Here is a 26,828-nt window from a genome sequence, read left to right as displayed (position 1 = left end):
TTTTTAATTTTTTATTGTTGGCTGTTCAAAACATTACATAGTTCTTGATATATCATATTTCACAATTTGATTCAAGTGGGTTATGAGCTCCCATTTTTACCCCATATACAGATTGCAGAATCACATCAGTTACACATCCATTGATTTACATATTGCCATACTAGTGTCTGTTGTATTCTGCTGCCTTTCCTATCCTCTACTATCCCCCCTCCCCTCCCCTCCCCTCCCCTCCCCTCCCCTCTTCTCTCTCTGCTCCCTCTACTGACATTCGTTTGTCCCCCTTATATTATTTTTCCCCTTCCCCTCACTTCCTCTTGTATGTACTTTTGTATAACTCTGAGGGTCTCCTTCCATTTCCATGCATTTTCCCTTCTCTCTCCCTTTCCCTCCCACCTCTCATCCCTGTTTTATGTTAATCTTTTTCTCATGCTCTTCGACCCTACTCTGTTCTTAGTTACTCTCCTTATATCAAAGAAGACATTTGGCATTTGTTTTTTAGGGATTGGCTAGCTTCACTTAGCATAATCTGCTCTAATGCCATCCATTTCCCTGTAAATTCTATGATTTTGTCATTTTTTTAATGCAGAGTAATACTCCATTGTGTATAAATGCCACATTTTTTTTATCCATTCATCCATTGAAGGGCATCTAGGTTGGTTCCACAGTCTAGCTATTGTGAATTGTGCTGCTATGAACATCGATGTAGCAGTGTCCCTGTAGCATGCTCTTTTTAGATCTTTAGGGAATAGACCGAGAAGGGGAATAGCTGGGTCAAATGGTGGCTCCATTCCCAGCTTTCCAAGAAATCTCCATACTGCTTTCCAAATTGGCTGCACCAATTTGCAGTCCCACCAGCAATGTACAAGTGTACCCTTTTCCCCACATCCTCGCCAGCACTTGTTGTTGTTTGACTTCATAATGGCTGCCAATCTAACTGGAGTGAGATGGTATCTTAGGGTGGTTTTGATTTGCATTTCTCTGACTGCTAGAGATGGTGAGCATTTTTTCATGTACTTGTTGATTGACTGTATGTCCTCCTCTGAGAAGTGTCTGTTCAGGTCCTTGGCCCATTTGTTGATTGGGTTGTTTGTTCTCTTATTGTCTAATTTTTTGAGTTCTTTGTATACTCTGGATATTAGGGCTCTATCTGAAGTGTGAGGAGTAAAGATTTGTTCCCAGGATGTAGGCTCTCTATTTACCTCTCTTATTGTATCTTTTGCTGAGAAAAAACTTTTTAGTTTGAGTAAGTCCCATTTGTTGATTCTAGTTATTAACTTTTGTGCTATGGGTGTCCTATTGAGGAATTTGGAGCCCAACCCCACAGTATGTAGATCGTAGCCAACTTTTTCTTCTATCAGACGGCGTGTCTCTGATTTGATATCAAGCTCCTTGATCCATTTTGAATTCACTTTTGTGCATGGCGAGAGAAAGGGATTCAGTTTCATTTTGTTGCATATGGATTTCCAGTTTTCCCAGCACCATTTGTTGAAGATGCTATCCTTCCTCCATTGCATGCTTTTAGCCCCTTTATCAAATATAAGATAGTTTTAGTTTTGTGGATTGGTTTCTGTGTCCTCTATTCTGTACCATTGGTCCACCCACCTGTTTTGGTACCAGTACCATGCTGTTTTTGTTACTATTGCTCTGTAGTATAGTTTGAAGTCTGGTATCGCTATACCGCCTGATTCACACTTCCTGCTTAGCATTGTTTTTGCTATTCTGGGTCTTTTGTTTTTCCATATGAATTTCATGATTGCTTTCTCTATTTCTACAAGAAATGCCGTTGGGATTTTGATTGGCATTGCATTAAACCTATAGAGAACTTTTGGTAATATCGCCATTTTGATGATGTTAGTTCTGCCTATCCATGAACAGGGTATATTTTTCCATCTTCTAAGATCTTCTTCTATTTCTCTCTTTAGGGTTCTGTAGTTTTCATTGTATAAGTCTTTCACCTCTTTTGTTAGGTTGATTCCCAAGTATTTTATTTTTTTTGAAGATATTGTGAATGGAGTGGTTGTCCTCATTTCTATTTCAGAGGATTTGTCGCTGATATACAGGAATGCCTTTGATTTATGCGTGTTGATTTTATATCCTGCCACTTTGCTGAATTCATTTATTAGCTCTAATAGTTTCTTTGTAGACCCTTTTGGGTCTGCTAGGTATAGAATCATGTCATCTGCAAATAGTGATAATTTAAGTTCTTCTTTTCCTATTTTGATGCCTTTAATTTCTTTCGTCTGTCTAATTGCTCTGGCCAGTGTTTCAAGAACTATGTTGAACAGAAGTGGTGAGAGAGGGCATCCCTGTCTTGTTCCAGATTTTAGAGGGAATGCCTTCAATTTTTCTCCATTCAGAATGATGCTAGCCTGAGGCTTAGCATAGATTGCTTTTACAATATTGAGGTATGTTCCTGTTATCCCTAGTTTTTCTAGAGTTTTGAACAAAAAGGGATGCTGTACTTTGTCAAATGCTTTTTCTGCATCTATCGAGATGATCATATGATTCTTATTTTTAAGTCTATTGATGTGGTGAATAACATTTATTGATTTCCGTATATTGAACCAGCCTTGCATCCCAGGGATGAATCCTACTTGATCATGGTGCACAATTTTTTTGATAAGTTTTTGTATCCGAGTGGCCAGAATTTTATTGAGGATTTTTGCATCTAGGTTCATTAGAGATATTGGTCTGTAGTTTTCTTTCTTTGAAGTGTCTTTGTCTGGTTTAGGTATCAGGGTGATGTTGGCCTCGTAGAATGAATTTGGAAGTTCTCCCTCTTTTTCTATTTCCCGAAGTAGCTTGAAAAGTATTGGTATTAGTTCCTCTTTAAAGGTTTTGTAAAACTCTGCTGTATACCCATCCGGTCCTGGGCTTTTCTTAGTTGGTAGTCTTTTGATGGTTTCTTCTATTTCCTCAATTGATATTGGTCTGTTTAGGTTGTCTATATCCTCCTGACTCAATCTGGGCAGATCATATGACTTAAGAAATTTATCTATGCCTTCACTATCTTCTAATTTATTGGAGTATAAGGATTCAAAATAATTTTTGATTATCATCTGTATTTCTGAAGTGTCTGTTGTGATATTGCCTCTTTCATCCCGTATGTTTGTAATTTGAGTTCTCTCTCTTCTTCTCTTCGCTAGCATGGCTAAGGGTCTGTCGATTTTGTTTATTTTTTCAAAGAACCAACTTTTAGTGTTGTCAATTTTTTCAATTGTTTCTTTTGTTTCGATTTCATTAATTTCAGCTCTGATTTTAATTATTTCTTGCCTTCTACTTCTTTTGCTGTTGTTTTGCTCTTCTTTTTCTAGGATTTTGAGATGAAGTATGAGATCATTTATTTGTTGGTTTTTTCTTTTTTTAAGGAATGAACTCCAAGCAATGAATTTTCCTCTTAGAACTGCTTTCAATGTGTCCCATAGATTCCGATATGTTGTGTCTGTGTTTTCATTAATCTCTAAGAATTTTTTAATTTCTTCCTTGATGTCTTCTATAACCCATTGATCATTCAGTAACCTATTGTTCATTCTCCAAGTGATGTATTCTTTTCCCTTCCTTCTTTTATCGTTGATTTTCAGTTCCATTCCATTATGATCAGATAGGATGCATGGTATTATCTCTACTCCTTTATATTGTCTAAGAGTTGCCCTGTGACATAATATATGATCTATTTTTGAGAAGGATCCATGTGCTGCTGAGAAAAAAGTGTAACTGCTTGATGTTGGGTGGTATATTCTATATATGTCAATTAAGTCTAGGTTATTAATTGTGTTATTGAGTTCTATAGTTTCCTTATTCAACTTTTGTTTGGAAGATCTGTCCAGTGGTGATAGAGGTGTGTTGAAGTCTCCCATGATTATTGTATGGTGGTCTATTAGACTCTTGAACTTGAGAAGAGTTTGTTTGATGAACATAGCTGCACCATTGTTTGGGGCATATATATTTATGATTGTTATGTCTTGTTGGTGTATGGTTCCCTTGAGCAGTATGTAGTGTCCCTCTTTATCCCTTTTGATTAACTTTGGCTTGAAATCTATTTTATTTGATATGAGTATGGATACTCCTGCTTGTTTCCGAAGTCCATATGAGTGATATGATTTTTCCCAACCTTTCACCTTCAGCCTATGTATGTCTTTTCCTATCAAATGCGTCTCCTGTAGGCAGCATATTGTTGGGTCTTGTTTTGTGATCCATTCTACTAGCCTGTGTCTCTTGATTGGTGAGTTTAAGCCATTAACATTTAGGGTTATTATTGAGATATGGGTTGTTCTTCCAGCCATATTTGTTTATTTCTGTTACTAAACATGGTTTGTTTTCCTCTTTGATTATTTTCCCCCCTTTAGTGTCCTACCTCCCACTGTTGGTTTTCATTGTTATTTTCCATTTCCTCTTCCTGTAATGTTTTGCCAAGGATGTTTTGAAGAGATGGTTTTCTAGCTGCAAATTCTTTTAACTTTTGTTTATCGTGGAAGGTTTTAATTTCATCTTCCATCCTGAAGCTTAATTTCGCTGGAAACACAATTCTTGGTTGGAACCCATTTTCTTTCAGTGTTTGAAATATGTTATTCCAGGATCTTCTAGCTTTCAGAGTCTGTGTTGAAAGATCAGCTGTTATCCTGATTGGCTTACCCCTAAATGTGATCTGCTTCCTTTCTCTTGTAGCTTTTAAAATTCTCTCCTTATTCTGTATGTTGGGCATCTTCATTATAATGTGTCTAGGTGTGGGTCTCTTATGATTTTGCACATTCGGCGTCCTGTAGGCTTCTAGGATTTGGGGTTCTGTCTCATTCTTCAAGTCTGGGAAGTTTTCTCGTATTATTTCATTGAATAGATTGCTCATTCCTTTGGTTTGAAACTCTGTCCCTTCCTGTATCCCAATGACTCTTAAATTTGGTCTCTTGATGTTATCCCATATTTCTTGGATGTTCTGCTCATGGTTTCTTAACAGTCTTGCTGAGCTGTCTATGTTCTTTTCGAGTTGAAATACTTTATCTTCATTGTCTGATGTTCTGTCTTCTAAGTGTTCTACTCTGCTGGTAGTATTCTCAATTGAGTTTTTAAGTTGGCTTATTGCTTCCTGCATTTCTAGGATTTCTGTTTGTTTGTTTTTTATAACCTCTATTTCCCTGTATAGTTGATCTTTTGCTTCTTGGATTTGTTTATGTAATTCATTGTTGAAGTGATCTTTCATTGTCTGATTTTGCTGTCTGATGTCTTCCTTGAGACTCCAGATCATCTGAAGCATGTATATCCTGAATTCTTTATCTGACATTCCATCTGCTGCAGCTATTACCTCTTCTAACGTTGAGTTGACCTGCAATGCTTCTGGTCCTTTCTTTCCTTGTCTCTTCATACTTTTCGCGTTCCTTTCTACTTGGTGAAACTGTTGTGCTATTGAATTTTCCCCCTATATATTTATATTGATCTTGTATAGTTGCAAAGTCTTCCTCGCAGGCGCGGGCGGCGGCTCTGTCCCTCTGCGGGCCGCTAGGCTTGTTCTGTCGGTGGTCACAGTTCTGTCTACTTTGCAGGCGCAGGCAGCGGCACTGCCCCTCTGCAGGCCTCTGGGGCTGTACTGCCAGTGGGTCGCAGGTCCGCCTACCTTGCAGGCGCAGGGGGGGGCGGCTCTACCCTTCCTCAGGCCACTGGGCCTGTTCTGTCTCTCGGTTGCAGGTCTGGCCTGTTCTGATGGTGGTCACAGTTCCCTCTACCTTGCCGGCGCAGGGGGAGGGGGCGGTTCTGCCTCTCAGCAGGCCACTGCTCCTCTTCTGCCGGTGGGTCGCAGGCCCGCCTACCTTGCAGGAGTGATTGGAAGCTCTGTCCCGCTGCGGGCCCCTGGGCCTTTTCTGTCGGTGGTCACCGTTCCACCTACCTGGGAGGCGCGGGGGGTGGGGGGCGGCTCTGCCCCTCAGCAGGCCGCTGGGCCTGCTATGTGCGTGGTCACAGTTCCCTCTACCTTGCCGGTGCAGGGGGAGGGGGCGGCTCTGCCTCTCAGCAGGCCGCTGCTCCTCTTCTGCCGGTGGGTCGCAGGCCCGCCTACCTTGCAGGAGTGATTGGAAGCTCTGTCCCGCCGCGGGCCACTGGGCCTTTTCTGTCTGTGGTCACAGTTCCACCTACCTGGCAGGCGCGGGGGGTGGGGGGCAGCTCTGCCCCTCAGCAGGCCGCTGGGCCTGCTCTGTGCGTGGTCACAGTTCCCTCTACCTTGCAGGTGCAGGGGGAGGGGGCCCGATCATATGTTCTTATGTGTACTTTATGATATTCAGCACATTATTGATATTTGTGCATGTACAAATATCCAGTTACATGCACAACTGTACTTGAGGGCAGTTTAAAGGATTTTGAAAGATAATTTGACCCCTTCCTTCTTATATGTTACTTTCAGCACCCATCATAGTGAGAAATAGCTATAAAGTAGGTTAAGCTAAAGGATTATGTGGTACACCTGCCCCAGGTGTTTACACAGCTAGCTTTTGTATTTGTGACCTTAAGAACTTGTGTGTGTGTGTGTGTGTGTTGCTGGGGTTTGAACCCAAGGCCTTGTGCATGCTAGGCAAGTACTCTACCACTGAGCTACATCTCCAGCCCCTGAACTTATTTTTTGATTGACATTTGTTTGCTTTTATTAAACAAAATCTATTGCTTTAAAAAATTGATTCAATTTCTTAGTCTATTAAACTTATTCAAGTATTTCCTTTTAACCCTCTTACTCGTCACAAAATGTTATTCTACCTACTACTACTTCTCCCAAATCAATAAATATTACAATAATATTAAAAATTCTGTTTTGCATGATTTTTATGTCATCTTATATTTATCTTAAAAAAAATACAAACTATTTTAATTAAACATAGTGTACAGTTATCCTTCAGTTGCTGTGAGGAATATTGGTTCCAGGACCACCCTTCTCCCACCAAGAATACCAAATCTGAGGATCTGGCATAGAACCTATGTACATCCTCCTGTATATTTTAAATAATCAATAAATTACTTATAAGATTGAATGCAGTGAAAGTCCTATGTAAGTATTCATTATACTGTATTTTTTAAGGGAATAAGGACAAGAAAACAGTCTGTATTTGTTCGGTACAGATGCATTTTTTTTTTCCTGAATATTTTATATTCACAGTTGGTCAAATCCACAAATTCAGAATATATAGATATGGAGGGCCAACTGTACTTATAAGAGTTTATTTACACACACACACAGACACACACACAGTTGAAAAATAAAATGAACATCTGACATTACCCCACTTTTGTGAGGTCAAGAAATAGAACCTTTCCTGTCTAAGAAGCCCACTATGGACCTTATGCAGAGGATATTCCATCTTAAAATTTGTGTTTATCTTTTCCTTGAGTGGTTTTATAGGTTTCACTCTCTATGAATGTATCTCCAAATAATAATGTATAATTTTGCCTTTTTATCTCTGTATAAATGGAATTCTACTGAGAACTTGCTTTTCCCCCTATCAGGTTGTCAAAATTCACATCCACCCTATTGGTGCTTCTAGCTGGACTTCATTCATCATTACTTATGTACTGGGCTTGAATATATCCCAATTCATTTGCCTCTTGTATTCTTGGTGGGCCTTTGGGTTCTTTCTAAGTTGGGGCTATCATAAACAGCAGGGCTGTGGGCACCCTTACAAATGGTATTAGTCATATAAGACAAAAGCTCTATGGAATATGTACTGGGGAGGAATTGTTAAGTTATAAGGTGTGCACATTTTCAGTCTCATATGCGTGAACCTTGGAAACATTATACTAACTGAAAGAAACTAGGCACGAAAGACCACAGATTGTGTGATTCTGTTTCTGAGAAGTGTCCACCATATGAAGCCTATAGAGATGGAGAGTACTTCAATGGTTGCTAGTGACTAGGCAGGAGGAATAAATGGGAAATGACCGCTAATGGGCAGAGGGTTTCTTCTTGGAGTGAAAAAAAAAATGTTCTGGAATTAGGTGATGGCTGTACAACCAAAGACCTGATTTAAAGGAGAGACTTTATGGTCAGTGAATTGTATCTCAATCTAAAAAATAGCAATAGATGCACAAATAGTCACGTGCAAAAGAAAAAGCAGGCTTTTCTCAAAGTTGCCTAAAATCAGTGCCTATGTATGAACAAGGATCCTCTCCCTAACCTGCAGGGGGAATCAGTCCTCTAAATTCTTGGGACGATTGAGATCTGACAGTTGAGGAGGAGAGATAGGTCTTGAGAAGTCCAACTTTCTTTAGCCAAGAGAAGAGGCGCCATGAATGCAAATGGAGATGGAGGGTGAATGCAAGATCTCACCTTTCCACAGTAGAAAATATCCTCCCTCTTCACCTTCCCTTCTGCTATCTTCTCACTGATGGCGTCTCCCACTTCATTCTCATTTTGGTAGAGGTGGGCCCCATCAAAGTGCCGATACCCTATGTCGATGGCAATCTTCACTGATGCTGCACAGTCCCCCTTTTTGGTCTGAAATGACAAGCAGTTTGGGGTTGAGGTGAAGGGAAACCACCATTAATCAGGAAATTTTGCATTGCCTTGTTTTACAACTAACATGACAATTCTAAATTCCACGCTGTTGTAGACAGCGTGAATGGTAGAGCGTGTATGGAGACAGAGCCTCCCCTCCTCCAGCACGCAGTGTACTTTAAATATATGCAGCTTACTATGTGTCAACGATACCTCAATAGATTTAGGAAAGAAGGATCATTGGGGTCATGTTTGATTTTTTTCAAAATGCATATATTTTGTAAAATTTGGTAGCCAAATCTTTGTTCATTTTATTAATGTGAATTAATCAGAAGAATAAGACTATCCTGTCATTCAGTCTGAAGCCACAGTACAGGGGGACATCTGAATGACATGTCTTGTCTAGTTTGTGTCCAGTCACAGATGTGCCCATGGCACCTTCCAATATGCTTACTGTGCTTGCTAAATGGGAGTCTCAGGGAGTCAGATCTAACCCAGCTCATGATGGGCCAGTTCTTAGCGCCTGGTTTCTAACACTAAGAAAGCCAAGGCTTCCGTGGCAGGGAGTGTGAGTGTGTAGTTGTCATAGCAACTGGAGAGAATTCCAATCTCCGCTATGCTAAAAGGGAAACAAATAAACACTAACTGGATTTTTTTCCTTTGTTTTTTTTTTTTTTTTTGTTCCTCAAAATAATAGTCCATATCAGCTTTAGGAAAATCAGAATGAGTTGCCTTTAAAATGAATAATTCCTTTACAGTATTCTCTGAAAAATATTTGAAAATCAGACAACTGGACCCTTTTGTTATGTACAGGGTATGTGTGATCTAAATCTCAGGCTCTACTTATTGTGTTTTTTGGTACTGGGATTGTACTCAGAGGCACTTTACCACTGAGCCACATCCCCACCCCAACCCTTTTTAAAATTTTTTACGTTTGAAACAGGGTCTCGCTGAGTTGCTTAGGGCCTCACTAAGTTGCTAAGGCTGGCTTTGAATTTGTGATCCTGTGCCTCAGGCATGCCCCACTGTGCCCAGCAACTTTTGTATTCTCAAAAATAGTCCCCTGAGTGATAGTTTTGGTGTGTGTATGTGTGTGTGTGTTGCTTATAGTAAAGAAAAAAATAGAACCCTTCTTGCACTCATGTCTCTATCAGAATGGGATAGAAGAACAAAATTGAGAAATGGACTTAGCTCCCTGGGACCACTTATGTAAGCTTCCTGCCAGGTCCCTGGACTCTTCAGGCAGAGCTGGGGAATCCACCCTCACCCTGCTCCAAGCTTAAATGTAGATCCGAACCAAAAAGAAAGAAAGAAAGAAAGAAATCTTAGTGTAAAAGCAAGGTTGTGCCTTCCCCTGGTGAGGCGAGGTTCCCTGGGTTGAGAGCAGGAGAGGGCACAGATGGGCAGCAGGAAGAAAGTGAAAATGTTGAAAGGATAGCCCCTGAGATGGGGTTCTGAGGTCCTCAGACCGGCTCCCACCATCTCCACCAACTCTGGGGCAAAATGGACTCCTGTTTTAGGTTCCTCCTGGGTACTCAAGGGCTTGCACTTGACTTCTCCTTGTACACAGATATAGGCTCACTCTTCAGATTCTAACCGTGGACTACAGGAATCTCAACCAGCGCCACCTAGGAAGGGTGCTAGTGCTACTGAACACTGGTTCCATTTCAATCCCCTGAACCCCTTACAAGAAGTTGGACCTACCCATCTTTGTGTTTGCAGTTACAGGCCTGTATGTGCCATTTAATATTTAAAATTATGTAATTTCTAATAATGCATAAGCTGATAAATCTGAGAAAATAAATAAATAAATAAACAAATAAATAAATAAATAAGAAGTTGGACCTATTCAGAGAAAGAAGTCTTTGTAAGGCAGGAGAACCTGGGCTGGTTGGCTTCACCAGCTCCACCTAAGCTCCTTTCCCACGGCTTCCCTCTTCACATGTTCTAGTGGGGGATGAATCAGGCAGATCGGGGGCCACACTGTCTTTTGTATTTTCAGCCTCCATTTCTGCTCCCATCTCCACGTGCCTCTGAAGACATCCCTGACACTTCCACTGGCATCCTGCTACAGTCCAAACGCCCTATCAAAACAGATGGGATCCCAGGACAAACACTGATAGACTTGATCATACACATGGACGGTGGACAAATTTCAGTTCAAGAGATACCTCGGCCTGGCATGAAAAGGTTTTGAAAAGCATCATCTCAGGCACGCCAAGTGGAGAAGGCTACATTTGGACATCAAACGCCACCTCTAGAACTGAGACTGATTCTGAAATTAATATAAGTCAGCACTTTTATTACAGGATGATTGAAATGGGTACAGGTGGTTCTAGGTTCTACCTTTGCCTCATCATCCCTGGGGCAGAAAAATAAGGAGTTGGTTACGTGTGTGGCTCAGAACAGAAAGCCATGAGTCTACTCTGAGATGCTCCCTTCTCTACATCCTCATCTCCCCCACCCCTGCCCCAAGTCTCCTGGTGCCTGGTACTCATTTCTAAGAGCACTCTTCTTATGTCTACTCTCTGATGGCTGTATGTCTTTTCGTCTGAAGTTACACTGCTCTGTGGGAACTGGCATATGACCGCTTTTGAATATTTTTTCATCCTAGCATTTAATATTACTAGGCAGCTAGTAGGTTCTTGTTTTTGTTTTGTTTTTTGGTGCCAGGGATTGAACCCAGGGTGGTTAACCACTGAGCCATGCTCCCAGCCCTTCTTATTTTTGGAGACAGGATCTCACAAAGTTGCTTAGGGTCTTGGTAAGTTGCTGAGGCTGGCTTTGAACTCACAATCCTCCTGCCTCAGCCTCCTAAGTCCCTGGGATTAGAGGTGTGCACTACCATGCTCTAGTTCTTAATCATTCTTATTGGTAGACACAACATGTTGAGTCCCACTGAATGTCAGAATACACACACACACATTCACACACACACACACACTCTAGACACTTTCATTTACAGAAATATATATAGAAGATCATAGTTACAAACATGCTGTTTTATTGATATGATATATTCATAAAAGGCAATATACTATGGAATTCATAGCATAGGGTCTGAACTTAAACTATATGGATTCAAATTAGAGCTCTGTGCCTTAGCATTATAAACTTGGAGTCATTTATTTAATCTCCATGGCTCAATTTTCTTATCTGTCAACAGCGTTAACTGGTACAGAATTTGTACTTTGGGGAGGATTAAATTAGAAAACATATGTAATATAAAACCCTTAAAAGGCCGCCAGGCACAGTAGCACATGCCTGTAATCCCAGTTGCTCTGGAGGCTGAAACAGGAGGATCACAAGTTTAAAGCCAGCCTCAGCAACTATGGGAAGCCCTAAGCAACTCAGTGGGACCCCGTTTCACAATAAAATATTTTTAAAAAAGCCGGTTGGTTCAGTGTTTAAACGCCCCATGGGTTCAAACCCCAGTACAAAAACAACACAAAACAACAAACCTTAAAAGGGTTCCTGTCAAATGGTTAAGTTCAGAAAATTTTTAGCTAATATTTTGCCATCCACTTACATACCCACGCCCTCTGATCCACACTCACACACACATATACATAAAGCTCTCCCAAGTTGGTTCATCAGTGGACAAGCGTTGGCTGAACCCACATGACATTCTAGGCACTCTCCTAGAATATAGGGTACTATATTATACTAGAAAATATAGAGCTGAACAAAACGTGGCCCTTTTCTTCATGGATTCACCGTCTAGAGAGGAAGACGGCAGAGAAACGGTGATTCCAACAGAGCACGGCGAGTGCTGCCACCGTGTGGAGCAAGGGGCTGCAGGTGCATTACACAGATGAGCGAGTCCCCGGAGCGCAGGTAGAAGGCAGCAGCTCACAGGAATGGAGCCTGGGAACCCAGACTGTGGGGAGAGAGGGACAGCCTGCTGGCGGGGCAGGGACTGTGGGAGTCACCCCAACAAACATTGGTAGGGAGCCACTGAAATGATTAAGCCAACCTGTGGCACGCCTAGATTGAGGTTTTAGAAAGATTCTGGTGGTCTCCATCTGGGTGGTTAATTAGAAAGGAAAGAAACTTGAAGACTAGCCCAAAATAAATAAAAGCCAATCCAAGGCAGCGACGGTGTGCGCTGGGAAACCAGGAGAGAAAAGCAACAAGAACTCAGCAGTTACTTGGGAACAATGTGGAGAAAGGGAGGAATGCTAACGAGGACAGAAGGAAGGTATGTGTTCTGATTTGGGGCTCCTCCGGTGTCTGGGAGTTACTGCCACTTGCTGGGAGAAGTATTCCTTGGGAAAGGGGAGATGACCTGTGTAGTGGCACCTCATTAGTTAGACGGAGTACAAATGCATTTGTACATCAGAATTACCCCAGGATCTTGTTAAGTGAAGATTCTTTTTATTTTATTTTATTTTATTTTTTAGTTTTTCGGCGGACACAACATCTTTGTTTGTATGTGGTGCTGAGGATCGAACCTGGGCCGCACGCATGTCAGCCACATCCCCAGCCCCAAGATTTTTAATCTCTACCCCTAGAGATCCAGATTCAGGACATTGGGGATGAGGCCCAGGGATCTGTATGTTCAGAGTGTCCCAGGGGATTCTGATAGAGCCAATCCATAGCTGTATGGAGAAGATATAGCAAACAGAATATTAAGTATGGATTGGTAATCTCTGTATATATGTTGGTTGGAGCCAAGATTTTGGACAAGGTCAGAGACAAAGGCAAAGAAAGAAGAGGCAAAGATCAAGGACCTAAAACTACTACATGAATGATTTTCCTTTGCATTACCAAAAAAAACCCAAACTAAACAAAACAACAACAACAACAAAGGGCGTGGGCAGTTACAGTGGATGTGGAGTTGTGATACAAGAGCGAACTACTCATGGCACCGAGAGTTTGGTTTTACTCCTCTGACTTCCATTCTGTTTGCTGCCACCTGGAATATCTTTCAAAAACAGATCCTGGGATGCTAGTCCTCTGCCCCTAAGCTCTAGATGATTTCTCAGCTCTATACAATGACATGAACTCTTCTGCACATATTCCAGTCTCAACTTTTTCAAAAATTTTTCAAATTTTTCATATTCACCTTCCGTCTCCTCCATTCTTAACTCCATGTTGCAGCTCTATGGCTTTGCCTGGACACATCGTATGTCCTATATCTCCAGACTTCCCATATTTCCTCAGCTCTGACTCTCTGCCTAGCTAATTCACACTCAGCTTGTAGAGTTTAATCGTACATGATCATTCAGATTTCAATGGCATTTCTACACATATGCTAAGGTTTAGATCTCAAATGTTCCCCAAAGACCATGTGCTAAAGGCTTTGTCACCAGCCTGGAGAGCTGTTGGGAGAAGGTTGAACCATTAAGAGGAAAGACTAGTAAGAGCAAGTTAGTTCATTGAGGGTGTGCCCTTAATGGGGCTATTGGGAGCCCAAGCTCTTTCTCTGACTCTGCTTCCTGCTGCCAAGAGGTAAGCAGCTCTGCTCTGGCACATATACCCAGCTGTTATGTTCTCCTGTTGCACAGGCCCAAAGTGACAGGGCCAAGCAACCATACACTGAAATCTCTGAAACCATGAACCAAAATAAATCTTCCCTCTGTGTAAGGTGATTATCTCAGGCATTTTGTCACAGGTCAGAAAGATGGTTAACAGGACAGAAGGCAGTAAATGTTAACTGTAATGAAGAATTGTTCTTCTCAGCAGAAATTTACCATGTTTTAAAGGAAACCCATTTCAATCCTCATGGTCAAATTTCATTCTTTTCTGTTTTCACAGATACACTGTTTACAGTTCCATTGTTAACAGAGATCTGACCTTTGTTTAGTTGTTGGAGAAATGGCACCCTCCATTAGACTGTTTAATGCCTAGATAGCAGAGATGTGTTTTCTGCATATTTGAAGCTTCTATAGACTATTGCTCAGTGCATGGCAGGTAATTACTAAAGATTTGTTAGCCTGAACTAAAAATTCTTAAATATAACCTTTAAAAAAAAAAACTCCATAAATCATAACTCACAAATTTGATATGTCTTAGCTCACTCTAGTTATTAGCATTCAGATGAATATCAGTAAAGAAAGAAAAAAATACCATTTTCTAATCTAAATTAGTTAACCATGAGCAGATACAGTGTAACCCTTGGTTTGATTCCCATTTAGGCAAAGGGCAGCAGTCCTTGGAAGTTGCTTTCTTTATAAAGACAATCAATGATATCGACTCAAAATCAATTACAAATTATTCATTAGTTAAATGTTTAAAAAAAAAAAACAGAGAGAAAGAGAAACTTACCAATGCTGGTTCTGAGAAAGTCCCAAGTCCAATGATGGGAATGCTGTTTCCATCGCTTAGAGGTATGCGGTGATTTGCAGCACTGAGGTACATCATGGAAAGAGAGTCTCAGGATTCAGCTTTCTAAGAGTGATTCTGTATAGGACAGGGAGAGTTTATTTGACAAGGTGATCTAAGGTCTAAAGAAAGGACAGCTGTGGGGAGGAGCTGGGGGAGGGAGGAGAGATGAACAAATCTATTTCTCAACCTGGGTTTATCTTTTTTTTCCCAGGTCTTCCTAGAACTCCTAAGCATGGCTATCCTTTGAACTTCATCAATACATGCAGATAATCAAACTTACTGATACTTTGAGAACTTATGTTTACTTTTTTCTTTTTCTTTTCTTTTTTTTTCTTTCTTGTTTTTCTTTTTCTTTTTTTTTTTACAAAAAGAAATTGAAAAAAAAAGAAGGAAATCAATCTGGCCTCTATTCATTAAAATGTTTTGTTGGCAACTAACAGAGATCAATCTTAAATTTTCTTAAACTATAAGGGAGTTTATTCGTTCATATTTCTGAAAACTTCAACATTGGAGGGGGTCAGGGAGAGAAAGAAAGAGTGGAATAGAGAGGGAGAGAAGCTCTCTCTGGTCTCTTCTTATAAAGAATTAAGCCCATTATGAAGACCTAACTCTCATGACCTCATCTAAATTTAATTACCTCCACAAATCACCATCTTCAAATAAAGTAGCCCTTCCTTATTTGTAGGAGATATATTACATGATCCCCAGTAGATGCCTTGAAACTGCAGATATATAGTACCAGGCTCTATATAAATTATGTTTACACACACACACACACACACACACACACACACACACACACACATATATATATATATATATATATATATATATATATATATATCTGATAAACTTTTACCTTTTCACTTAAAGGAAGTACTTTACAGATTCTCTTTGATCTATCTGAATATCCAGCATCATTACTCTTGTGCTTTGGGGCCATAATTGAAATTTCTTCTAGTAGATAAGCTAATTCATCACTTTTACATATAGCCTCCAATAAAGTCTCAGGACATGGACATAATGCAGCCAAATTTTTCCACAGAGTAAAATAAGTGGTCTTTAGCCCAATTTCTAATCGAGTCCTTATTTACATCTAAATTCTCATGAGCATAACCTTTAATGTCCATGTTTCTAACAACATTCTGGTCTTCTGTGTTCTCACCAAAAATCACCCATTAATTTCTGTTTACAGCATTCTAGACTTTACTAGCCTGCTTGCCCAAACTTTTCCAAACTCTTCTTGCTATTGAACAACATTTTCAGGTGTAATTACAACACCTGAATTCTGGTATCAATTTCCTGTGTAAATCCGATTTTCCAAAGTTAATTCCATCTGGCTCACAATCTTAGAGGTTTTTATCCATGGTCACCTGGCCCTGTTGCTTTTGGTCTATGGTGACACAATACATTGTGGTGGGAGTGCTACCAGACCCCATTCCATCTGCTTGCCATTCAAAAGCCTCTATTTGGGAGAAGAGAGTTGGGAGAAAGTTAATAAAGTTTATTCAAGGGCTAGCCCTGAGAAGGTAGAGGGAAACATCACCCCCAAAACAAAGACCATCTTTGGAAATGCAGGAATACAAAAGGCTTTTATAGGGAGAGAAAAGAGGAGCAAGGAACAATGGGTAGGAACACTATGTGCTGCATTATGAATCCAGGCTTGAAAACCATTTCAGCCCCCAATCCCCACCCCACCCTCCCCAGTTTACTGGAACACCCTTGTGATGAAAATCAACCTTTTTATCCTAGTCCAGTCTCTGTAATAAACACATTATTTTCCTGGAAATTAAGCCTTATCTATACTTCTGCTTTTAGTTTAAAAATAGGGATAGCAAGTTGTGTTTTGTGTTAGATGATTCATATTCTGATGTTATCTGTCATCACATGTCCTTGGTTCTATAAGTTTAGAAAAAAAAGTGATTAGTAAGTTTTATGATTCATGTCTTTTTAGTTTTTGTTACAAGTTTAGGATAGGAATATGAAAGGAAAGCAAAAATCGGCTTTTGTTGAAGAACAGTTTTAATGCATTAGGCAGCTTTAGTTGAGATTTCAAACACAGCAAAGCTAATGGGAGACTAATAATATATTGCTCAGGTGCATCACCTCCAAATTAGTGATCTTTAAAGTAAACTAACAGCAAGTGAAGTAAGAGAACTTATTTAGGCTTTTCTTTGGTTACAGGAATACACTAAGAAAGAGGTCTTTTTACCATGTGGCATCTAAGAAGCAAAGAGAGAGATAGCAAGGGGTCAGGATAAAATCCTTTGAAGGGTACAGCCCCAATGACCCACCTTCTTTCCACTAGGCTCTGACTCTTGAAGTTTCGCCATCTCCCAATAGCACCAGGCTGAGGAGCAAGCCATTAACACAGGGGACTTTGGAGGACATTATAGGGAGGGAAAAGAGGAGCAAGGGGCAATGGGTAGGAAGACTGTTGAGAGCCACAGCCAGGTCAGGATGGCACCTGGCATTTTGCCGGAAGGAGTGGTTGAGAAGTAACGCCAGCGAGCCATTAAGATGATGATAATTGAGTTGGGTTGTGTATAATTATTAAGATAATGACTGATTGCTGTAACTGGATGATGCTGAATTGAGGCAAGCTGTGTATTCAGTTGTGTATGTAAACCTCTGCTGTCCGGCAATAAGGCGGCTCCTGCTACCCCCGCTACTTTTGAGTTCTCATGGAGTTTCTGTGGAGTTCTAGAGAGTTCCCATTGGGTTAGGGCAATAAAGTAGTTCCTGTTTGAACCTACAAGTGGCTGGTAAGCCCAGTTATTTGTGCCCAGCCAGACTGCGGCAGAAGACTATGTGCTGCATTATGAATCCAGATTTTAAAACCATTTCTGTCCCCCATCCTCACCCTACCCCCTAGTTTACTGGAACATCCTTGTGATGAAAATTAACCTTTTTATCCTAGTCCAGTCTCTGTAATATACACGTTATTTTCCTGGAAATTAAATCTTATTTATACTTCTCCAAACTATAGAAGGGTGGGTAGCATATACAGTGTTGGTACAGTGGTCAACATCTTGGGCAGGATGGAGTGGCATGGCACAAATTTTCATCACACTACTTAGAATGGTGTGCAATTTAAGTCTAGTGAAATATTATTTCTATAATTTTCCATTTAATATTTTCAGATTATAGTTGACAGTGGGAAGCTGAAGCCTTAAAAAGTGAAAGTTCATGCTGTGGTTTCTGTGTGGTGTCCCCCAAAAGCTCACATGTGAGACAATGGAAGAAGATTCAGAGAAAAAATGATTAGATTATGAGAGTCCTGACCCAATCCGTGAATTAATCACCTGATAGGATTAACTGAAAGGTAACTAAAGGTAAGTGGGGTGTGGCTGGAGGAGGTGAGGCTTTGGGGGTTTGGCTGTGGGGTATATATTTGTATCTGGTGAGTGGAGTCTCTCTGTCTGCTTTCTGATTGTCATGTGAGCTGCTTCCCTTCATCACACTCTTCCACCATGAGATTCTGTCACCTTGAGCCCCAAGAAATGGACCCAGCTGCCCATGGACTGAGACCTCTGAAACTGTGAACCCCAAATAAACCTTTTCTTCCTCTGCAGTTGTTCTGGTCTGGTCCTTTAGTCACAGCAGCAAAAAAGCTGACTAAAACAGAAATTGGTACTGAGAAGTGGGGTCATTGCTGTGACTAAACTGACCATGTGATTCAGAAGCTTTTGGAGGTTTTTGGAATCAGTTGGAGAAATTTTGAGATGTGTAGCAGTGCAAGCTGGAAATGCTTTAGATTGTTGTAAGTGGAGTTTAATGGCCGATTATGGTGGGAGCTCAGAAGACCAGGATGCCAATAGGACCCTGGACAGTGAGGACAGGGCTCAAGAGGGTTCAGAGAAGGAGAATTCTATTGGAATTTAAAGTAGAGGCCATTCATGTTATATTCTGGTTGAGAAGTTATCTGCATTTTACCCAAGTTCTGATACTTTCTGTGAGGCTGATATTAAGTGATGGACTTCTTAATCTGGTGGAAGAAATGCCTAGGCATTCAGGAAATTGCATGATATTTCTGGCAGCTTTTATTTGTTTATTTTGATATTCAGAAGCAGAAAGCAGAGCAGAAAGATTTGAAAAACTTGGACTTGAAAGGTAGGAGTAAAACTGGGGCTAAGGAAGTTGCAGTTGTTAAAGACATTACTGGCACAAAAGAAATCCTGAAGACTTTGTTTAGAGACAATAAGAAAGATGGCCTGAGGGCAACTCAGGAGCTGGCAAGACCATATCCATCTCAGGCTCCAGGGAATAAAAGTGAAAATTCTCATGAGAAGAGACCAGTGAAAAATCCTTCTTGCCCAAGGGGGCCTTGGAAGTTTTCTCAATGTGCTCAGCCACCCAGGCACTTAGAGGCTGCTACAGCCAGGGTCCTTGGAAGCTTGGCTACTGCTCAAGATGGCAGCAGAAATTGGTGTCAACCACACGGTGCTGTAGGAATGCAGGATGCTGGAGTTAGGAGGCCATGGAGGCTCCCACCAAGATATCAAAGGAAGGCTTGGGAAGCAGGCAGAGTGCAGCAGGGTCAGAGTCCCTGCAGGCAGCCCCGGAGAGGGCCATGTGTGGAGATTTGAGGAGGAAGCCAAAGCTGCAGTGGAGACCCCAAAATTAAGAAATGCCATTACAATGAAATGTCTGCCAAGGAAGGCTGCAGGAATCAAGCTGAGACAAGCCAACAGAAAGGCCACTTGGACTGCAGCTAACACGGCCATAGGGATGGAGGTACACAAGCCCTTTGGATAGAACATCACCATGCCATGTGCCCCAGATGCTGAACATCAAGTTACAGGACTTGTTTGCCCAGCTGAATTTCAGTTTTGCTTTGTTCCTATCCCTTCTTTCTATGCCCCCTTTTTTCCTAAATGGAAATGTTCACTGTCTACCATTATATATTGGATACTTGTAGATTGCTTTTAATTTTATAGGAGCTCACAATGCAAGATTGCCTTGAGCCTAAGAGAAGACTTTGGACTTGAACTCTTGAGTATACCCTAAGTCAGGTATTTGACATGGCATTTTACACCACTTAATCAATTATTTGTCAGTGCTACCAATCAAGGACCACTAGGAACACACATGTTAGCAATGAAGTTTATTTTATCAACTTCCCACAGCAAGGGATTCTGGCACTCTGCAGGAAAAACCATGGGGTATCTCAGGAAGAGGGATATGGAAAGAGCTGGTTAAAGAAATTGCATTGATGTTAAGTGATTTGGGGAAAAGTCAAAAGACACAGGTATATTTTGTGTGTCTACCCTCTAAATGGAGGGCAATGCAGTAATTGGTATGTTAATTTTATTCCAGGAGGCTGAAGAAACAGAATATAGTTAGATTGTCATGAGAGATAAAAAACAGCAGCCATTCCTGTTAGCTAAATATTTGATCATTTTTATGGTTGCATGGGATCTCTGTCAGGTGTCATTATGGAGCAGACCTGGTTCTTTTCCCATTCCACCATCATCATGAAGAATCCTCTTCTAACACTGATATTCTGTGAAATTATTTGTGTTCAGCAGGAGAACACTATGGCCTTGTCAGAGAAATTAGGTCAACTACCAGGTAATAAGTATCAGGGCTGCTATTTTTCTTTGAGTTTATCTGGGTGGGGTGATAAGCTTTGCTGTCCGGGTCTTTTTATCTTCAAAATTCTGCTCACCAGAATAGTCTAACTTGGACAAATGTCAGTCCCTTCTGGTCTTTCTATTATAGAATGAGTTATTGGATCATCCGATATGAAAACTAGCTACATAGTAAAACTTAAGAATCTAGACAAGAGGCACTGACCTACTGCAATACAGGCAATTACCTTATTTCAAGAAAAATTATTAGATAGGAGAAACATTATTCATTTAGTGGCCTACATCACCAACCCCAGGTCTCAAAAGTGTGCTTTAAAAATGCAAGTGCAAGGGGCTGGGGTTGGGGCTGGAGCTGGGATTGGGGCTCCTGGTAGAGCGCTTGCCCAGCATGCGTGGGGCACTGGGTTTGATCCTCAGCACCTTATAAAAATAAATAAATAAAATAAAGGTATTGTGTCCATCTAAAACTAAAAATATTTTTTAAAAATGCAAGTGGATCTTATTGTATCATAAACTCCCTTTGGTTAGCTAAGAAGAAACTCAGGGCCATGTGATCATCCATAAAAGTCCCCAGGAATGAATTTAAACTGCTTTAATGGGCTTCAGGTGGCAGTGTCCATATAAGAAATAGTTCTCCAGTGGGGCATGGAGAATACAAATATTGCTTATCTTAGAAGGAGTGAACCAATCACTGGGCCCTAAGGGAAGACGTGTATTCTGAATGAAGTGAACCAGTTCCTATAGATATAATGACTCTGCAAACAGACAATAGGGTAGTTCCCATTGCTTATGAACCAGGTTTAGTTGGCAGGAATTTTTTTGTTTGTTTCTATTTGTGGTGATGGGGATAAAACCAGTACCCCTCACACACTAAGAAGTTTGTGTGTTAATGACTAGTTGGCAGGGTTTATGAAATCATAAGTACTTTTAAATTTTTCCCATTAGATTTGTAGGCTACCCAGATAAGGTATTTTCTTTGCTTAAAAGTAATTCATCAGCCAGTTACTTAAGAGAAATAGTAATAAAGACTTCTTTTATGTCATATGATTTTTTTTATATATTTTACTGGTGCATTATAGTTGTACATAGTACTTTCTGATGTGGAGGCAAAGTCTGTTTTTTTTTTTTTTTCCCTAAGGTTGATAGCTGGAATTCATAATGTAAGAGAAATATCAAGGCCAAAGAAAATCTATCTTGAAAAGTTGTTATTATTATTTATTTTATTATTTTGGTGGTACTAGGGATTGAACCCAGGGGTGTTCTACCACTGAGCTACACCCCCAACCTCTTTTTTAAAATTTTGGTTTGCTTTAGTTTATTGAACATCTTTCTAACATAAACTATGAGAAAGCAACTCTGATTCAATGGAAGAGATGCCAAGAGTCAAGATTAATATTCATTATTAGCGTATAAAACTGAGGGAAGGATTTGTGCCCAGCCCTTTTTAATTTTTATTTTTTATTTTGAGACAGGGTCTTGCTAAGTTGCCTTAAACTTTCAATCCTCCTGCCTCAGCCTCCGAAGTAGATGATATTACAGGATTCTACCACCACACCTATCAAAAAAGTTATCTTGTGACATAAAAAGAAAAAATCCAAATTGGAATTTTTCTTCTTTTATTTCACCATTGATATAACAATTAGTAATAAAGACTTTACTAATTCTCCTTTGCATGTAAGTATTTAGACTTATAAAGATACATAAATCTACAAAAATGATAAATATAAAAGTTTTGACATTACTCTTAACATAATTTTATAAGCATATGAAATAAATGTTTATCATACTGAATTTACCACCTCAATAATCTGCAACAATTTCCTTGATAAGTACATAAATCATATATTTCATTCTGTCTCTGTGTTTTTCTCTATCTATTGTACCTAGGCTACTCAACCATTTACATTGGCTACTATATTTCACAAAATAACCAATTCTGTTTTCTTCAAATACAAAAGAAAACTAAGGAACAGAAAACTCTTTTTTTTTTCAGTAAACACACATTTTACATTATTATCTCAAGTAAAAATTGGCAAAAAATAAACACATAATATCATTCCAAAGCCACTTTATATATACTCTTATTCTGTAGTCATTCTAAGAAATAACAGCAAATTAGAACTATGTTTACTGACAAAAGTTCTGTGTCTTTTTGTTACTAATATGTTGTTCAGGCATTCTATTAAAATTTACTGATGAACTCAATATTTATCTAAGGTCTCAAAGCTAGGAAGGATCTGGAAATCTCAGTTTTAGGTAACACATTAAGCATTTATGCTTTGTAGCAGTATGACAGTTACACAATATTAAGCCCTTTTAAAAGACATCTGCTATGGCAATTTCAATTCACTGAATACAATTTTTATGTTTGATCATCTTATGTTTACTTGACAAACATAAGAAATTTAGAAAGTTTAAATCTTAATAAATTAAACTTCAGTCTTGTAGAAACTAAAATATTTTGCTAATAAAATTTTTAAATGGTAAAATCTGGGGGAAGATACTACATTGTCTCTAAATCAATATTTTCAGTTCACTCAATTTGTCTTAAGATTTTTCTATTTGTCAAGAGTACCACAGGGACCATTAAAAATATTTTATGAACCTCTGTTTTAATAACCAAATTTGAAAGACTCAAGTTCTGCCAAAATTTCTTTGTATTCAACTTTTTAAATCTAAAGATATCTAGAAGATGTCTTTTAAAAGGGCTTAATATTGTGAAATTGTCATACTGCTACAAAGCATAAATGCTTAACATGTTACATAAAACTGTGATTGACCTTTAATCAGCTTTGAGACCTTAGAAAAAACTTGAGTTCATCAGTAAACTTTAATACAATTCCTGAACAATATATTAATAACACAAAGACATAGAATTTTTATCAATAAACATAGTTTTAATTTGCTGTTATTTCTTATAATGACTACAGAATAAGAGTATATGTAAAGTGGCTTTGGAATGATGTTATGCATTTATTTTAGTTTAACTCACAATTATACCCACCTCCTATTTTTTTCTTTTGAACTCCAAGCTTTTAGCAAGATGGAATTTAAAAAGACAACACATATTATAAATTTTATCCCCCTTTAGTGAGGATGGGGTTATTAATTTTCCCATAATCCCTGTATTTAAAATATTGACAGATGTCTTTGTTTAAATTTTTTAAATTTCTCTTTAAAAATTAAGTTGCCAATCCTTTTCAGGATTATGTCAATTCTATTTTTTAAACCAAGTTTATTATCTTCTGGGTCTTACCAAAATCTGTTTGGGTGTGTTTCGCCTTGAGATGACCTCTTTACCTTAGGAAACACCAGGTAGGACCTCACCAGATGCCAAGCAAATACAGTGTCATACTATTAGACTCCTGGCCCTGAAGAACTGTCAGCTAAATAAACCTCTATTCTTTATAAATTCAAATGTATACTGAACATGTTTAATATTAGAAAGCTGTCATCTAAGACAATTGCCAGTACAATTCTTAGTTTTTCAACATAGCTTTTTCTTTTCACCCTGGGGATTGAAAAGTCTTTTTAAATGGTCTAAAGATCTGAATATGATCCGGGTTTGAATCGTACATACCAATTGAAATCTGGAAAAGGAAAGGAATCATACAAACAAGAAGGAAAGCAGGATCCAGATGGAGTCATGAGAATCTGTTTTAAATTCTAAAAGTTTTCAGTGGTCTTAAAGGGTCCTTGAGAGAGGTCATTTTAGAGTGTGAATTGTGTCTGGAAGCCTCCTTACACTAAAAAAGAAAGCACACCATTGGACAGTTGGAATTTCGCTTTGCTTCTAGCAGGCTTTCAGCAAGATGGAATTTAAAAAGATGTTCCAAGGAGCATCTCAAATGAACAATCTTATTCATATCAAAGTTTTCTAGAAGTGGCCACTGTAATCCCAAATTGTCCCTGTGAAAATGTGCCACTTGGAAAGATAGGTACATGAGTATCTGCTAAATACCATAAATAGACATAATTGTTACTTGTTGCTTAAGAACAAATAAATAAGTGACTAAATAAAAATAGTTATTTTACTCCTGCCCTTAAAAAAAAGAAAGAAAGGAAAGAAGAAAGGAAGGAGGGATGTGGGGGGTGCAGACTGTGCTCTGCTCTGTTACTCCATGATTCAATTCGAAGTAAAGCAGTTTTCAGGCTGTGCCTAAACCTTTGTAAAACAATAGCTTGCCCTAAGTGACTCCATTTTGAGTTGCAGTGCTGAGGTGGAGTGACTCCCCATCTTGTTTATGTAAATAAACAACAACCATCTGCCTGGCACCACCATAAGGCACAGACTGATAAATAAATTAATCGTGCTAATAAGAATGACCACCTGTGAACTCATCCAATTAATCAGAAGCACATGAATGCATGGGTGTATCACTCATATTGCTAAAACCAGGCCCACAAGCTTATCAAAAACACCAGACCACCATATCATACAACACCCTCACTGCAGACTCATAAAAGGAGAGGCACCCTGACCCATCACCTGGTCACTCAAAGGAACCTTGCCCAGGTAAATGGCCTCAGCAAAAATAGGGCTTTAGCAAAGTGAAGACCCCAGGAGTCCCACTTTAATATCTCAAGCTGACACGTGGAACTGCCCTTTGTTGATGTCCTTTTGTCCCTCATCCAGAAACTTGTCCCACAATAAGTTTCTGTGCTTTGAAGTTCTGTGCCCTGAATAATATAAATTCTTCAGGTTGCTCCTAATCTTATCTGACCACCTACAGTGACTCTGCATTCATATCTGCTCTCTGCCTTTGCTCTCCTTCAGCCTTCTGAACCCCTTCTGAACCTCTAGTCACTTTAACCCTTTCATAGCCTTTCTGTTATGAACCCAGTATGCCTAGACAGTAATACAGATATTACAGCCTTAAGCAGCTCTAACTGTGTGAAGTGTGATCTGTGACTTGAGTGTTATACATATTAGAAATTAAGATTGGAATAAAAGAACCTGTGATTGCACAGCTTATGACTACTAGGTGACCCATAAGTATTCAGTGAACTGCCCCTGATGAAAGTGGGGTATCCTTGTGAATTTATTGTTATTCTATAAATTATGATATTGTAGAAAGGCTCAAAATTTTTGTTTGGTCTATGTTAATGACATAGCACCCTCATGACAATTGGTGTAGCTGGCAGGATTCCATTTGTTAAAGAAAGAACCCAATAAGTAAACAAATCATTGGCAAAATAATTGGAAGAACACAATTTTTTTCAGATAAATTATGTCATTTGGCAATATAGATAAAATTTTCCACCCATACCAAAGACTTGTGAACAGAGACTAAAAGCTCACTTTGCAATTCAAAGACACATCATGTTACAAGCCATTTGGGGTGAAACCTAGCTCAGTCACTATAAGGAGGGCACTTCCCTGATCTCTGCAGATCCAGAGATTAATTTTGGAGAGGTGGAAAGGCAGATTGTCTAAATTGCAGGGTTTCATCTCATGAGAAACTGGTCAGCAACAACAACAACAAAAAAATACAAAGCAGAAAGAAAAGCAAACCTAATATTACACATCTGTGATTATTTATCTGTTAGGTGGACTATAGAGTTATACTCTATTAAGAGATTATTTGAGTGGGCAAGAAAATTAGCTAAGAAACATGTTACCTCTGGGATGAGAGAGAAAGGATACAGTAAAAAGGAAATGCCCTAAAATGGAGCTTGCCTCCAGGGATCTATGGTACCCAACAGAGAAGGATGTTAAAAGAAAGTTTTCAATAGCAGCCTCAAAAGATATAAAATTAGATTTAAAGAATCCTAAAAATGTAAACCTATTAATATAGAGAACACCAATAGAAGAGGTACCTGCAGTATTTGGGGGGGGGGGTTGTTTGTTTTGTTTAGTCTTATCAAAATGGACATAAGGGTGAACAATGGGAATTTAAAGTATTCAGGTATTACATATATGCAGATAATAGAACAACAGATACCATAACAGACAACCTCCTGGGACCACATGACCTGCCCTCAGAATCCTGGATCCTTGGGGAAGGATTGATGCAACATGATCAATTATAAGTAGAAAAACAGTTATAGATTATAACCAGGAAAAAGAAAGCCTCAAAACATAGTAAAAGATAGGGAATACACCAGGACAGGATTGCAAAAATGTAGTCTTTATGCAGATGCTGATTGGCTTATACACCAGTGGCATGCAAGAGCAGATGAGGGAGACGGAGAAGGGCTCAGGCATCCAGGGCAAGACGTTGAGTGAGGAGGTCAGAGGAAGAGGGAGAACAAAGGAGCAGGGAGAAGGTCTTGTGATGAGGTCAACTTCCTGATGACAGTGCTTGTGGACACAAGCGGGACACCCGATCAGCCAGACACTTCCATACTTGCGCTCCTAGGCCGGGCAGGGGGGATCCAATAGAGAAACTAAAACAGAGGCAAGGACAGAGAAGGCACTCATCAATAATGGTGTGAAG

At 39.5% G+C, this 26,828-nt stretch overlaps 1 protein-coding gene and 1 long non-coding RNA gene across 5 annotated transcripts in view; one reads left to right on the top strand and one right to left on the bottom strand.

Moving 5' to 3' along the window:
* Akr1d1 (aldo-keto reductase family 1 member D1) overlaps positions 1 to 26,828 on the bottom strand; it is a 73,193-nt gene that overhangs the window by 32,663 nt on the left and 13,702 nt on the right. Inside the window, exons 2-3 of the mRNA XM_046434206.2 lie at positions 14,735 to 14,869; positions 8,297 to 8,464 (exon numbers count right to left, since the gene is read on the bottom strand). Of these exons, the coding sequence (XP_046290162.1) occupies positions 8,297 to 8,464; positions 14,735 to 14,830 (264 nt within the window). The 5' untranslated portion in view covers positions 14,831 to 14,869. The remainder of the gene's footprint in view (positions 1 to 8,296; positions 8,465 to 14,734; positions 14,870 to 26,828) is intronic.
* LOC124086184 (uncharacterized) overlaps positions 12,293 to 26,828 on the top strand; it is a 29,553-nt gene continuing 15,017 nt past the window's right edge. For 2 of the 4 annotated variants that reach the window (XR_006849724.2, XR_009225861.1), the window contains exons 1-2: positions 12,293 to 12,665; positions 17,938 to 18,129. This is a non-coding gene — a long non-coding RNA (uncharacterized LOC124086184). Of the gene's footprint in view, positions 12,666 to 17,937; positions 22,070 to 26,828 lie in introns of those variants that run through there. The other 2 variants (XR_006849722.2, XR_009225860.1) reach the window with 2 other exon arrangements.

Source organism: Marmota monax, unplaced genomic scaffold (assembly GCF_021218885.2).
Source record: "Marmota monax isolate L192 unplaced genomic scaffold, Marmota_monax_Labrador192_F-V1.1 WCK01_AAM20220418_F8-fsc00122, whole genome shotgun sequence".
Classification (NCBI taxonomy): domain Eukaryota; kingdom Metazoa; phylum Chordata; class Mammalia; order Rodentia; family Sciuridae; genus Marmota; species Marmota monax.
Note: the sequence above shows the minus strand (reverse complement) of the source record. Positions and strands in the feature narration are given on the sequence as shown.